Source organism: Calidris pugnax, unplaced genomic scaffold (assembly GCF_001431845.1).
Source record: "Calidris pugnax isolate Ruff unplaced genomic scaffold, ASM143184v1 scaffold41, whole genome shotgun sequence".
In the NCBI taxonomy this organism is placed as follows: domain Eukaryota; kingdom Metazoa; phylum Chordata; class Aves; order Charadriiformes; family Scolopacidae; genus Calidris; species Calidris pugnax.
The window spans coordinates 18,303,159-18,319,198 of NW_015094509.1; the positions used below are offsets into that span (position 1 = coordinate 18,303,159).

General features: G+C 39.8%; 2 protein-coding genes across 4 annotated transcripts in view; both read right to left on the reverse strand.

Moving 5' to 3' along the window:
• The window catches only part of TAF2 (TATA-box binding protein associated factor 2), a 58,400-nt gene extending 55,966 nt beyond the window's left edge, over window positions 1–2,434 (reverse strand). For 2 of the 3 annotated variants that reach the window (XM_014965414.1, XM_014965413.1), the window contains exons 1-2: window positions 1,681–2,434; window positions 163–217 (exon numbers count right to left, since the gene is read on the reverse strand). In XM_014965414.1, coding sequence (XP_014820900.1) covers window positions 163–217; window positions 1,681–1,733 — 108 coding nt within the window. In that variant the 5' untranslated portion in view covers window positions 1,734–2,434. The remainder of the gene's footprint in view (window positions 1–162; window positions 218–1,680) is intronic. The other variant, XM_014965415.1, reaches the window with a different exon arrangement.
• Window positions 2,435–4,186: 1,752 nt separating this feature from the next.
• The window catches only part of DSCC1 (DNA replication and sister chromatid cohesion 1), a 12,741-nt gene continuing 887 nt past the window's right edge, over window positions 4,187–16,040 (reverse strand). Inside the window, exons 2-9 of the mRNA XM_014965251.1 lie at window positions 13,981–14,149; window positions 11,593–11,727; window positions 10,533–10,623; window positions 9,110–9,248; window positions 8,150–8,202; window positions 6,989–7,146; window positions 6,277–6,425; window positions 4,187–5,481 (exon numbers count right to left, since the gene is read on the reverse strand). Of these exons, the coding sequence (XP_014820737.1) occupies window positions 5,373–5,481; window positions 6,277–6,425; window positions 6,989–7,146; window positions 8,150–8,202; window positions 9,110–9,248; window positions 10,533–10,623; window positions 11,593–11,727; window positions 13,981–14,149 (1,003 nt within the window). The 3' untranslated portion in view covers window positions 4,187–5,372. The remainder of the gene's footprint in view (window positions 5,482–6,276; window positions 6,426–6,988; window positions 7,147–8,149; window positions 8,203–9,109; window positions 9,249–10,532; window positions 10,624–11,592; window positions 11,728–13,980; window positions 14,150–16,040) is intronic.

A 16,040-nucleotide genomic window follows, 5' to 3' on the forward strand; every position in this document is an offset into this window, starting at 1 on the left:
CATCTCAAGGAATAATGAATTTATGAGAGGCACCAAATTAGAAAGTATAAAATATAAAGAAGCTGTACAACTTAATTAGCTTGTGTATGCAGTTGCTTCCTCTAAAAGCATGAAGAAAATCCAGACTTTTAATTTCCACACATTTTATTTAAAAATACTTACTACAACAGACTTTCTCTGAAAATTTATGTTGTTGATACAAACTACTTGGTGAGTTGTGCTGGAAAAAAAAAAAATTAAAATAAGTAAGGTTTTGCACAAATGCCAGCATTTAAAATAATATTTTAACCCAGTTTTTTTAAAAAAATAGAAAGCTCATATAGGATATATATACATATAGATAAATACTGCATATTGCATATATTTATATAGGAAGAACTCACAATGGTCTAAATCTCTTATGTGGTCCAAAACAAATAATCAACAGAAATTGCATACAAGGTCAGAAAAGTTCTAATAAAATCAAAGTATAGTATCATACCAGTATGAATACTATGAGTAACACAGGATGATAATATCACTTTTTAAGAGTATGTAAAAATATAGTATTACTAATGGCACAGAATCAAGTTCTAACACTTTAGTGATCTGCAGTATTTGAAACAGCCCACAGCTGTAATGTTTGCAGAGACCTGTGGAAAATTTACCTGGGGAGCTGACTCTCATACACAATTTATGTAAGCAGGTACTATAAATGAAAAAAGATATAGTATGTGCTTTTACAATTAGTATGTCATAATTTATTATTTTAAATAATGATCATTATTAATCAAGACAGGTCAAATGCATTTGCTTAAGTTTTGAATGACATATTAATACTCCTGATAGATAAAATTCTGTTTTAAAAAATGGAAGATAAACTAGTAATTTGAACCTTTTTAAAACTTTAAAGTTATTTCTGTAGTAGGTGGCATCTTCACCACACTTCACAGTAGGACAAATTATGACTCAAGATAGAGCCTTGCAATAATTCAACTTTTATCCCTCATCAAACATTGTATGCACATACTTATGTACCCTGTGCACTAAAAAGTGACTTTGCTTCAGTCGAGGAAGTTAAATAGAAATTCCTACAAGAGAATGGTAACATCTACTGACAGATTCAAACATTACCAAATACATTAAAATGTATACAATAACAAGAGTGATTCTAGTTAGAAATACATTTGTGTTACAGATTTCTAAAGAAATCAACGAGGTGTAAACAGAAACACACAAAGACTCACTGAAATCCACAACCAACTGGTTTAGAGCTTGGTTATGACTGAAATAATGGATGTGTAAAAATAGCAATTTGCTTAACAAAGCTGCTTGCCACAAATGCAAGCATTTTTTATATACAGAAAAGCCCTTAAGTCAAAAGGGTTTGACACAGCAGTAGGAATGAAACACAGTAGCATGGTCTGTAGTGCTGATACTGTCTGGAGAGATCGCTGAGGTTTGGAGAGCACCTTTTAAGTATCTTTATAAAATGAGACTGCACTCTTGGACTCACTGTCCATGAGTGAATCAATTTACACAATAAAACACACACCTAAAATACACATTTTCTGAATTCAAGCTACACCATTAGCAACAGTTCCAAGCTCCTCAGGTTACTGAATTACTGATCAGCCTGTGGCCTGTTTCAACTACGCATTGGTCTCAAGAATAGCAACTTTAAAAAAAATGGATACTTATAATTTATAAGGTCTTGGGCTCTCAAATCCTTTGTCTCCTTTCTTCCTATTCATCCTGAACAGCAGCACTAAACACACACTGCTGACGATCAGACCGGCATCAACATCATCCTCACTCGATGGGTCCTTCGAGTTTTCCCTGTGTCAGGTTGTGTTTGATCATTCATCTCCCCAGTGGATCTGTGACTCCCAACAGTCAGGCATCTTCGGCTCGAATAAGCACCATAGCAGTAACACAGAAAACATCCAGTCTTTCTACATAACCCTTTACGGGTGCAGCACACAACCCCTCTCTCCACGATACCAGTTCCGAGGCGCTGCCCGCTCCCTTTCCGCAGAAGCTGTGTAGATCAACCGGCTCAAGGGGCAGCGCAGGCGGGAGCTACCGACTGGGGAAGGCCGCAGCCGGGCGGGCACGGCCGAGGGGTCCCCGCTCCACGGAGAACCGGCTTGGGAAGCACCCTCGGCTGACAGGCGGGAGAGGCGGTGCCGGGGGGCGAGTGGGCCGCGACGGGGAGCGCAGGCGGCGCCGCAGAGCCCCTCCACGGCCCGGGCCTTACGGTCGCTGCGGACGCGGGCGCTGCTCGGGGCTGGTTCTCCTCCGGGGCAGTCGGCTGGAGCCAGCCGGCATGGAGGGCAGGGGCGGCCCACCGGCACGGCGCGGGATTCCCCTCAGCAAGGTGCCCGCCGGCCGCCGCCAACGCTCTCCCCCTCAGCAGCAGCCGCCGCCATTTTACTGGCGACCTCTGACTCCGCGCGGTTGAAAGGTCACCGATCTTTTAACGGAGATTGCTTTCTTTAAGACTAGAAATTCTTTTGGACTTTTTTTTTTCAGAAAGGTGATTTACCGCTATCAGAGGCAGTCATAGGCAATATAGAAAAAAAAAAAAATCCAAAATATTCCAAAGGAGATAGACGGGGCCAGGTCACGGGCTCGTGCGCATGCGCCCTCCCGGCAGCCAGCGCGGGGGCGGGGCCTGAGGGCGGCGGGAAGCGGGGATCCGGAGGTGGGGGCGCTGGGGCCGCCGCTCACCGGCGCGGCGGAGCAGCCTTTCGGTTCCCGGTTACAGCTCGGGTTCGACGCTAAGCGCAGCGGTGCTCTCGGCTTCCCGCTTCCCGGTTGGTGGGGCTCTCGGCGGACACGGGATCGCCAGCCCGGGGGAGGTCGCGGCCCTCACCTCCCAGGTCGCCGCCGTAATGGCGGCTGTACCGCTGCGAAACCTAGGGGGGGCGCCCTCCGGCTCACGCCCCCCTGAGCCTCCTGCTGCCTGTGCCCGCCCGTGGCTGACAAAACATTAAATCCACCTGGACTTACTGAGGCGTTGGTTACCAGAGAGCACCCAACGCGGGCTCACAGGTGGGAACCAAAAAGGGATTTCACAGAGTAACGAGGCTGCTGGACACGTAGCACAGAGCCACAAAGTGGGCATAGGTCCAATGGCCTCTTCCCTCCCACCCTGAGGGTGCTGGGCAGTGTCAGGAGAACACAATATGAAGTTTCTTCGTAACCTAGATTTCATAGAATCATAAATCATCCAGTTCCACACACACCCCCCCGGCCATGGGCAAGGACACCTCCCACCAGAGCAGGTTGCTCAAAGCCCCATCCAGCCTGGCCTTGAACACCTCCAGGGATGGGGAACCCACAGCTTCTCCGGGCAACCTGTTCCAGTGTCTCACCACCCTCAGAGGAAAGAATCTCTCCTAGTATCTAATTTAAATCTACCCTCTCCCAGTTTGAAGCCATCAGCCCTTGTCCTATCATTACATGTCCCTTCCCATCTTTCCTGTAGGCCCCCTTTAAGTACTTTAAAGGCAACAATAAGGGTTCCCTGAATCCTCCTCCAGGCTGAACAACCACAGCTCCCTCAGCCTGTCCTCACAGGAGAGGTGCTCCAGCCCTCTGGATCATCAGTTTGTTCTATTATAAGCAAGTTTCGATTCATCTATTTCATGTTACAATAAATGCTTGCATCAAAAAAACCCAAACTAGTAAGAGTTAGACCTTTCACCATCAGCAGTTCTTGTAATTTAGAAAGAAGCATCTCATTTTCAATGTGTAACAAAACTAACTAGAAGCACTGTGAACATATAGAATGATTATGCATGCAAAAATAATTTAGATAAACCTGATCCATTACCTAGGCATTACTATACAGCCCTACTCATTTCACAAACAAAACCCAATGTAAAAGTACCCTGTGGTATCACAGACTACAAGACTAGTAAGTGTCTTGTATATTTCAACTAAGAAACCTTCTACCATGCAATGAAGTTCTTTCCAAGGCTTCCACATTCCTATTACCACTGATGTCTCCAAGACAGAGCCTTCTACTAAAGGAGACCGCAGCTGCTGAGACCAGGCCGTGACCAAGGGAATTCCTCCTGGCAGGGCTGTTACACGCCAGCTGAGTCTGCACAACTAGGTCAGACCCCACACTTGCACAGCTCGGAGCTGTGGAGCGCAGGGAACTGATCTTGCATCAACGGGCAAAAATAAGCAGAGCTCAGGAAGTCAATTTTATTCAGGTTTTGACCTATAACAAAATTCCAAGGATGCACACATCCATCTTACAAATTACATTTGATTCATGGTTTCTCTCCTCTCCTCATTCACCCTACACTCGGCACGCTAGCAATTCTGAAGGTTTTCATATCTTACATCTCAGTTTGATGCAGCAAATGCTTTTTGTATAAAAAAAACACACCCTACAATTGTTAAGTTAAAAAAAATTGTGAATAGTGTCTAATATTAACCTTTGGTTCACTGACTAATGCAAACAATCGTTTTTAATGATTACACAATTTCAAATATCAGGCACTCCACTTTATGACAATATTATAAATATATCCTGTTTCATGCAGAACAATATTCCACCTAAGTTTTCAAGGCACAATGTCTATGTGCAGTTATTTGCTATAAAAAAAGTTTTTTGAAAATAATCATGTTACAAAGTTTTATAAGTTCTCTTTAAAAAGCAAAGGCAGTCTTCTGTAAAACATTAGTTCTACCACAGCTACATTCTAAAGGCACTTTACAGGAAGTTCATAACATAATGTTCAACTATTCTCTCATACCTTCACACTTGATTGCAATTTGGTTTTTTGTAGAATTGCCTCTTAAATATTACAAGTGTCAAGAGCTCATGCCAATGTTATGCACAGAAATGACCATAAAAAGAATCATCTTCCAAAATTAAGACTAGTGTCATCTTAGTCTGGAATAACTTGTTCATGAGCCTGTCAAAGTCTGCACCATTCAAAATGGCAACACTGCAACGAAATCTTCAAGAATGCTCACTAATGCAAAACACTAACATTCCATTTTGCTGTTGAAATCAATTCAATTGATTTAATTATTATCAAGGAGGTTTTAATTTTTAATGTCAGACCAGTTTATGGACAGCTAGAGTGTATTCAAGAATTAGCTTGACTGCTGGCCTAACTGCAGACACAAAGGAAAAGGAAGGGGGGCTGAGGGGGGTGGGCTGCTGATGCTGTAGTTTCTTAGAAGAGGCAGGTGCCCTCACATTCTATTTAGCTGAGCAGAAAATAAAACTCGTGCAAGAAACTTAGCTCCTGAAATTCAAGAACACTGCAATACCAGTTGAGAAGTCCTTTCCCCAGAAGGCAGCAAGAAGCAACATTCACTGTTACTCCGTCCAGTATCCTCAGTTCTTAAAACAGTATTTGTTATGAGATGGGTCTTCTAGAATTATAAACTTTAACACCATTCTGCATTGAGGAGCGAGCGTATTTTGTCAGAAGAGCACCAACTGTCTGCTTCTCTGCACAGAGGTCTCTACAGAGGGAAGAAAGCAGAAGACATGGGCATTACAGATATTCCCATGCACAATGAATCCATAAAATACTTGTAAATACAGCAATAAAATGGATTAGGGTATTGGGAGAATAGAAAAAAAACCAACAAAAAACTACTGTAACCGTCACATAATGCTTTAAATTACCTAAAGCTTAGGACTTTGCTTTGACATTTAAGTAACAGGAGAAACTACATTGTTTACTTCAGAAACAAGGATTTGAGGTTGGGGGGAGGTAGTTGGTTTTCATTATTACTGTTCCCTAAAGGCTCTCAAATATAGCAAAATGGTTAGCTTTGAAATACTTCATTATATTACAGTAAATTTAGAGCCACTCATAAAGGTTTGATGCAGCTACTTCTGGGTTACCATCTGTATCCGCTCACATATTCCCTGGCTGGGCTTCCAGACAGCATGGCAGCGTGTGTTACCCACCAAAAGACAAAGGACATGGTACAGGAAGCACTTGTTGCTCTATAGTTCTTGTGTTGTAAATAGGCTGATTATAAATGTCAGGAGGTTCATGATTTGAGCTAAGTCTGCCTCAATCAAATAAGACACAGTTATCGTCTATTTAAATTTAGGAGGATCAGCTTTTTACACAAGTTTAAATCCAATGAATCCAGCTACAGTTCCCAGGGGTGGGGATTCTATTCATATATCTTCACATTCACTTAAAATGGAGGGAGGCAATCATAGCTGGTAAGAAGTCAGCTATGCAAAAAGGGGAGAATATAACACTAATTATATTTTAATAAAAAGAAATACATCCTTACTGTATATAAGGGGTAATATCCACTTCTGTCCACTTTTCCCGTATGCTGAATAAGCTGTTGAATCTTTCCTGATTGTCTTCAGGTAAGTCTTCTACTTTTAGCAGAAAGATGGTCTCTGGCCTTGAGGTTTTATCCACAAGAGCCAAGCCCTGTAATTAGCATCAGAGAGAAAGTGTTAGAGACAAAACAATTACATTTCCTCCTTTCTGGCAATAACCCATACAAGTTGCCCTTTGCATCTCCAAAGCCACCCAAAACTGCACTACCAGAGGCAAAGTGAAAAAGTATCATAAAGTTGCTCTTTTCCAGGCACTTTTGATCGTCTCCTTTATGACAAGAAGGGAATGGGAAATCCATTAAGTCCCCAACAGCTATGTCTCCTTTGAGCAGAAGGATTTCCATAGCGCTTGCTACTCTACTGGCTGTCACTACAGTCTGCTCAACAACAGCTTCAGCTTCTGTTCTAGTTACATTTACAAGTATTAACTGTACAGCTGCACATTTTCTTCAGTGAACCATGCCAGACTTACAGAAAGTGGAATTGGCATGATTCCAGGCTACTGAGGCTCATAAAGGATGTCATAGGCTGTCTTTAACTCAAAAGCTGACAGAAATAACACAATCAATCCCCATTAATCAATAAAATCCATATGTGACACAAGTCAGTTAACAGCCTACTCCCGGAAGAATCCACGCCTCTTTATGTTTTTACCTTAAGCTGATCAAGCCTTGCTGTCATCCCTTCAGGGACACTTTGTTGCCAAACTTCTTGGAACTCTGAGAGATTGAATTTAACTGCATTTTGCAAAAGCATTTGTGCTATAGCTCTGCATATTTTATCTTCATGCATTTCAAAGTAAACGTCCCCTGCTGAGAAATAAAAAAAACAGTGTATCTTAGGTTCTTGCTTTTTGATAAAAGAACAGAGAACAGCCTCTTATTTCCATTCTGTTCTACAGTTTTCTATGAACCAAGTATCCTGTTTTTTCTTTTCCCTTGGGAGTAACCCGACTTGGTATTACTTTGGATAAATGATGGTATCTTCTCATTCTCAAAAACAAATTAAACAGCATATTATGTGTGTGTGCAGCACTGTCTGAGCTACAGTATTCATTCATATCAAGAAATTTATTTCCTCCCATCTTTTCCCCTTTCACAGTAACATTGTTTCTCCTACAGCTTTCATTCCTATTTCTGAATGGTTTGTATTAAAGTGTTTGCTGTCTGCGGCTGAACAATCAAACAAAACCTTCACTTCCTTAATCACCCCCCTTGTAATACGAGATGATGAAGGGAATAATGAGAATTTATTTTCTTTCATACTGACTTGGCTAAAATTCTCTGAACAATGCCAAGCATAAACACTTCCTTCCACTTTTCCAGTCATCTGGACTTCCTGCAATTCTAACTTGTGCCTTGTCCAACCTGCCTAAATACTCTAAGTAGTATTGTACAGACTTCAATCTAATAGTGGGACTATTGTATTAGTCAATACAATTGATGGATATTGTGGCGCACTACAGGGGACCAAAGGCAGACATCTACTTCAGGCAAGCTGAATTCAGGGAGATCTACATGCCACTGACTATTCACAATAGCATGTGTTTAAGCAATTAATTGTGTTATCTGAGACCTTCCGCGACATTCCATCTAAACTTTACAAGTGATCTGTCTTTATTCACAAAATTATGGCTTGTAGACATCTAATAAATCACTTCAGGTACCTCTGATAGTTCCTGATTTTCCCATCTTATACAGTTTAATAGTCCTTTTTCCTATGAAGCTTTCTCTAACAATTTTACTGATTTTTAGCTCACTGTTTGCTCCCTCCTTTTTATGCAAAATTAAAACATGCATGCTTCCCCAAACTTACCATCATCAATGTATCTCCTTCCATAGCTTAAAAGAATATGTTCTATCATCTCTCTGAGAAGAAAAAAATCAGAAATCAAGTATGAAGTAACGGGTAAAGTAAAAAAATCAAGGAGAATGGAGGATGGGACACGTCTTCACGGTTGAACTAAACAAATTGATAAAAACTTAGAAGTGAGTTAAATGAGGAGAAAAAAGAACGAGAAGGACAGATGGGAGTTAATTCAGCACGATACCCCCAAAAGTCTCTCCCACTTTCTAGTTATAACTAGCAAAGACTAAAAGGTCTGATCAAAAATATAGACTAAAAGGTCTGATCACGAGAAGTGATGCAAGTACAAACTTGGCAGTTAATTATCCCTTACTGAACAGCAGGCACTTTTCTAGACCCCTGGCATAAATTTACAGCCTAACTGCAGACATTAATACTAACGCAAGATTTCTTTTGGGCCAAAAGCCAAATAAATGCAAAACGCCACATACTGTAAACTGAAGACCTTATCTGAACAATAACCTTAAATTATTTCACGACTCCAAATGGCAATACAATAAACTCAGCTTTTGAATCTGAATTAAGTATTACACCAGAAAATAGATCACAATCTCAGACATTACACAAGAGGCAAACAAAACATTTTTGGCTATTTATAGCTTCAGAACAAATATTTCAACATGGTCAGCAAGTTATGGCTTAAGTACATGCTACTTCATTTACAATTCAGCAGCAACGTTTACAGTATTGAATTACCTACAGACACTGAAATCAGTTCACTAACCTGTCTGTCTAGAGCACTAATGCTCTTGTATATTTTAGAGCCAAAGAACATATAACGTTAACAACATGGTAACTGGAATCTAGAGTTATAAGACTATAATTCTAATAAATAATTAATAATGATTGCAATTGGTAATAGTTAATAATAACTGTCAACAATTTTCAGCACTAAAAGTAATTGCTTACGTGGGCTCTAAAGATCCAAGTTCCTCAAGGCAGGTACGTAAAGGAACCTTACTTAAAGACCAGGACTCTGAGTCTATAAGTTGAGTCACATGATTCAAGAGCTTCATCTCATAGTCAAATTCTAGAATTCTCCAGTATCCTGCCAAACAGAAAACCACAAGACAGTGGAAAACATTAACACCTTAATGCTATTCCTCTGAAGATACATTACAGGAGTCTGGACATTAAGTCACACCTTTACAAAGTACAGCAGCAGCATTCTGTCTTTTTCGGGATTAAAATTGAGAAAAAGAACAGAATAGTAAGAGCAAATGTAAAGGAGAAATAAATAAAATGATCTCAATTATTCAGAACTGCTTATGTAGATTAACTGCCATAGATACAATTACACTACAAATCCCATCTCAAGATTAATCAGATCTGGAAAAGCTAGTGATTAATTCAGACACAGAACTGCATAAACAGAACTGACTGCAGTTCAGGTCCAGCCAAGTCTGCAGAACTCCAGATCCGGTACAACGGTGCTGCGTAGCTGTAAACGACAAGGAAAGTCATCAGTGAGCTCCTCACCTACCTAATGGGATGGTATAGAGAAGACAGAGCAGAAGCCTTCCCAGTGGTGCTCAGTGACGGGACAGGAGGCAACAAGTACAATTTGCAATATGGGAAGTCCCAGCTGGTTATTAGGAGAATTTTTTCCCCTTGCAGATAGTCAAACACTGGAACAGCCTGGACAAGAGATGGTGCAATCCCCATCCTTGGAAACGCTCAGAACTCAACCAACTGAGGCTCTGAGCAGCCAACACCAAGTTCTAAACGAGGGCTTTGGATCCCATAACTACCAGAGCTCAGTTCTGCCCTGTATTATTCTATGACTCCAGGACTGCTACCACCTGGTGTCCAGGTAAGGGTTTGGGCTTGGCCAAGTAAAGGATGAAGAAGACCTGACCCAAGGTGAGGCACTTGCTCCAGCCTTGCCTCACACAGTAAGAAGACTTCTGAGATAAACCCAGTCTGGGAGAAAGAAAGGACTATGAAAGTGCTGAGGTTACCTAAGGATCAGCTGGTTTTGCCTCTAGAACTGCAGAATGCAGCACCCACTCATCCATGAAGATGGGAACCAGCCAAAATATACTCATGCTATGGGTGGGATACTCTTGATGTCAGCGTTTGTAGAAGCAAAGAAGGAATTAACCTGGAAAGAGCTAAACTGGTCGATGCCTGCTGTTTTATATTTTTGATCAGCTTCACAGCAGCAAAGGATATAGAAAATATAGAAGCAGATCTTAGTACTTTGAAGTAACTTGCACCTTGAAAGACAAGGATGTGGAACAGGCCTTAGAAAAAGGAGACAAATACTTTGGGGGGAAAAAAAGCAGGGTTATTTCCCTATTAGGCAATAATATTCTTTAGAGATTAATACCTTCAATTTTGCAGGCATTTATAACCTGCAATTGATGCAGTATTTCTTCTTCACTTGCTTGAATCAGACTTAACAAATCTTCTGTTGTATACTGCAACAAGGGAGAAAAAGAAGGAAATAAAACAGATTGCCCTTACTCCTCCTTTGCTTCAGCAAGCATGCTAAATGCATTATAAGATATAATGAAAGACAGACTTAGAAAATCGGTATTTTTCCCCCAGACTCTGAATTTGCTAAGGTTTACCACACTCTCTGAAACCTTTCCTATAACTTACAACATTTTCTCAAAGAGTTATTCAATATAAAAGCCAGTCTAACTACAAGTTGATCAGTCCTCGAACTAGGCACTTACGTTTGCCAAGACATAGACATCTTTTTATAAAATTCATTTAATATTATCAGTAAATACTATTGCACATGACATCTTTTTGTGTTGCTAGCCTTTGCCAATACTTATAATTTCTGGACAATTTAAACCCTTTTCCCTCTGCCATCCCTTATTATGCTGCGATGTCCTTTTACACCTAGACCAGAATAGGTAGGAAAAATGAAAGGGGAAAAAGCCAATGCTGGGGGAAAGACTCTGAAACTTATCAGAAACTGGACTGTTAATCACCCAGAGAGGGGCAGCTTTTTCCTTGAAGGGAGAAAAGCAACACCCGTGTTTCTACATGCAAGCACACACAGATGGTTTGTTAGTATCAGCTTCAGCAAAGCCTCAGCATAAAATACTTTGGAGCAACTGTTTGTTTTTTGAAGTCAAAAGGAAAACCCGAACTAACAAAACTCCAGGATTTTTATAAGCCTTTTAGCTGAGATCATATGCTGCATAGTCTACATTTCTCCATTAGTAATTAGATCCTCTTTTTACTAAAAAAAGGTCGCTTACACATGCTACTTGGTGGAAGTGGTAATAATTACCGACTCGTTTAGAATAGTAAGCTTAAAAATTAACTCCAAGCAGCACTGTGGAACATGGTATTTTTCTAGTTAAGAATATATATTCACTGCAATTTGCCAATTACCAATTACAAGAAAGTCATTTACATAGCAGACTCACCTTTGAAAATGTCAAAGTCTGATCTTTGTGGCTATCTGGCCCTTCATATGGATCTTCCATTAAAAGCTGTCTCAGTTTCTTCAGTTTAGGTCGGCATCTCCTTAATTCCCAGTAGTTATTGGAGAAGCCAGCAATCTACAAGAAAAAACAGTGACTCTTGAAACATTTTAATCTACTACCAAAAATTATCAACAAAAAGTATTAATCTAGTCACTGACAACAAGAATTTCTTAGTAGGGTAATTACTTTAAAGATGAAACAATCATTGTAATATTTTTCAATACAAAAATTTACTGGAGGGAAAGAAGAACAAAAATCCACTGCTGGTTGATAAAAATACACTCAATAGTGCACTTGACAAAGGGAACAAGTCATCTCACATGCAAACAATAGACTATCAACATGGGATATGTTCCTGCACAATTCTCATCAACAGTTCTTTTTCTCTTAACACTAAGTTATATTTCTGCCATAAAACCCTTCCTGTATTATCCCGTTTCTATCATCTTCCCCACTTCTTCCCATGCTTGGGATCTACCTCAAGGTCTTTTTACACCTTAATGAATCATCTTATCACTAAGCTCAAGTGAAACAGACATTAACGAGACACCAAGCTACACTTGCACACAACTAATAAGCCATCTCTGTTCCTTACTCTGATTCAATTCACAAATTTGAAGTGTGCAACAGGAAGTTCTAGTGCAATCAATTAAAAAACACTAACCTACTAAAACTTTACTTTCAGAGTAATCCTGAAGTTTTTCATGGCATACAGCTCAGACTTCCTAGAAGATTCTTTGAAGAGGAAAGTGTATCAGGGGGCTTTCAGCATTGCTTCTGCTATTTACCAAACCAACAGAAGTGGGTACAGAATGGTAGAGGCAGAACAGGCTCCAGGTTTGTGACTCCTGACCCAACCACTAGCCCCTTGTAGAAGAAGTCTTATCCAAATTCTAATAAAGAGAAAGCTCTCAGTTTTTAATCTAACTATTCCACAGCTTGCTTGGCAAAAAATTCAGGTAAACACTAATTTCCTGATAAACTTCTCAGGTTTCTTTTTTTCCCCTCCATATCAAAGAGCATTTATACAAGTGTTGGATATTTTTTTTCTGCTATGTTCTTTTCTGAATAATTTGGTAATGAACAAGAAGGTACTCTGCATAGAAAAGAAGGTAAGTAATTCTAATTTATAAACCAAAGCTCATAACTGGAGCTGCTCTGTGTGAGGTGAGCAAAATGGCAGATGCTCTGGCTATGAGTATTACCCTTGCAAGTGGCACAAAGAGCAGCACCAAGACTGCAGAAGAAAGGCAGTTAAATTAAAAAAAAAAAAAAAGTCTGAGTAAACATAGTATCTTATGCTATGTTTCACAATTTGCAGTATCAATACACCACATAATGTTTTTGAAAACATTAAGAAAGCTCTTAGAAATAAAACTCTACAAATAATTCCTCAGCAAAATCGCATTTATGTTATGCTGACGTGTGACTTCAGAGGGCTAGTAAGATCATTAAACATAACCAAAAAGAACATGGAATAATATTACTTTCTCATTAATCTCTTAGTTCGAATTATCTATTAGCTGAACTGCTGACTTCACAGAAGAAATTATGTTGGTTTGATTATGTTCATCTAAGGACAAGCAGGATTAGTCCTCAATGATGTCATTATATTCACTACAGCAAATAATGACTTAACTATTTTTAGTAAAATTTTATTAACTATGCTTCAGAAGAGTAGAGAATTTTAGAGTAGAAAACTCTAAAATCATTCACTCCAACAAATCGTTCCAGATGCGAGTTGAATAAATCACCTTGGAATATATTCCTATATTTAAAAAAAAATATATATTCAGGCACGACATGGTATCATCTACCTTTTGGCTAAAGCACTCCTAAGAATCAATTTGCAAACAGCTTATTTTAAAAATAGTTGCTAACACTGACAAATTAGACTTTCTTTGAAAGCTTTTAATACCTACCACAAGTAATTACTATCCACTGAAAATAAACTGAAGTTTTAACTTCTTAGAAACAATAATTATCATACATTATGGATAAAGTTCAGTCGCCTAAAGAAGGGCCCTAGAGCCATTTTGGATACCCCAAGGTATAACATGCCCCCTGTGTATAAAGCTTATTTATAAAGGCATCCTTCTGGGGCTGTTCAATATACAAAGAACCTACAGGAGACTCACGTCCTTCTGGAGTGGCAGCTCGAAGTTAGACCAATACCACAAGGCATCTAAAATGGCATTAGTAGCCTATGTTTAGGCAACTGAATCCCAGCTGGGTTTCACATAAGCATCTTGAATAAAATACAAGAAATTATAGAGAATAGGAAAGTAGAGAATTAAAGCAAACAAACAAAAACCCAGAGAGACATACCTGTGAATGAATAATATCACAAGATGCTTGATCTGCATTCAGCTGTTCTGGAGTTTTGCAACCAGGAATAAACAGCAACATATTTGAGGTATCTGCTATTTTCATGTCGTAGGTTTTATCTTTGCTGCACAACACTGCTTGTTCATCCTTTTCGCCACGGATTACCAGGCTGAAAAAAAAAATAGCACAAAAATAAAGTCGTATTTTTACCTCTTTTAAGACCGCAATTTTATTTGGTGGCAGCAGTCACAGTATACCAAAATATAAAGACGTAATTGTCAATTAATCTAAAATATCTATCTGTTAATCTAAATATATGCTTTTCCTCTCCTTTTTCAGTTTTCCCACTCTGAAAGACAAATATTCAAGGTGTTTACGCAGATCACATTCAAGCCTCCTCATCTGCCTTTTCACACAAAAACACATAGAACATCAATTAGGTGATGCTTAAAGCCTGAACTAGTTCACTAATCTTAGAAATTAGATTACAACTAGAATTGTTCTTTAATAACATGTTTTAATTTGGTCAGCCCTGAAGTGGTTAGCCAGTTGGACTAGATGATCATTGTAGGTCCCTTCCAACTGAAATAGCGTATTCTACTTTTAACAAAGACTGAAACTGACCCATTGTGCAATGAGAAAGCAAACAGAAATTGTGTCTGTTGTGCAGCATCCTTCAGATAATTCCCTCTCAAAAACATATGAATCTTCTTGCAAGTAATTACAAGCAGGAAAGAAAAACACCTTTTAGAGCATTTCAGTACAAAGAATTAATGCAAACCCCCCCTTTTGAGCTCACACACTTGATTAAGTACACATTCTTAGTGAGGACATGATAACACCAAAGCAGGACAACAACGGGGGAACATTCAGCTCCTCCCAGGCTACACTAAATTAAGTGCTCAAATTAAATTAAATCAAACCATTCATCTTGCTTGCAAAAGCTCGCATGCATCAACAAAGTTCAGCTGTGCCCCAAGTGGTTCCCATGGCTCAGGCCTCTAACCAATGTCACTATCAATATTGCACTGAGTATGGACAGGCTTAATAACATACATCTCTGAGGACAATTTGCTTTAGAGGGTGTTCTAAAGTTGTATAATTTTAAACATTTTTATTATGTCACTGGCATTGCAGCAAATAAATTAATTTTAAAACAGGGTATCAAAAGCTTATCCAGAATCTGCTCTTGGATCAGTTAGATGTTGTACCAAATGCCTGTGACTAATACTGTACATCCTTTGCTGTCCTGTCTGTCTAACTTGTAGGGACCCTGCCATCCACCCGACCTCAAGAGCTCCAGAAGGAACGTCTGAAAATCAGTGGGATTTTTTTGAAGACGTAATGTCCTTTCCTAACCCCAAATTTTTAGCCATCTATCTTCCTGTGCCCAGCAATAATCTTTCTTCAGCTTTGGTCTCCTCAGAAGCAATTATTCTATATTAGAAAGAAAAAATAAAAAGAAAAGTGAGCAATACAACAGCCTACAGAAGTGGGAAACTGTGTTATTGAAGGTGGTCCTCTGATTAAATACTCTATCGGATTGAACAGGCTGGGAGCAGGACCCAAAGGTGCTTTCTGGCCTCATCACTGACTCACGCTGTAGGGATGCATAAACCATCCCCAGAACCTTTTTAACCTTTTTTTTCTAATTATTATTTTTTTAATGCATACAATTATTTTGCTGAAATCATCTAAACGTATTACAAATACCCAGCACAAAGTGCTGGTTAGTGTTTCCTTCATCCGGCTTCCTACAGCTGTGACAACTTTTCCAGGTTTAAGGGACGACAGGAACCAGGTAAAAAGAATAAAAAAATCTGAAGGGCAAAAACAAAAAAAACAACACATTTAAAATCCCTGTCAGTTACTTAACGCTCAAGATGGGACAGGGGGCGGCCCCTGGAAGCGGGGAGGGACCCATCCCCACCCGACCACCCCAGGCACGGGAAAAACTCCAGGCTCTCGCCCCGGAGCGGGCCTGTCCCGGTCCCTCAAGCCTTTCTCCGGTCGCCATGGTGGCCACTAGGCCCTGAACTGCGACAAGGCCTGGGGGGGGG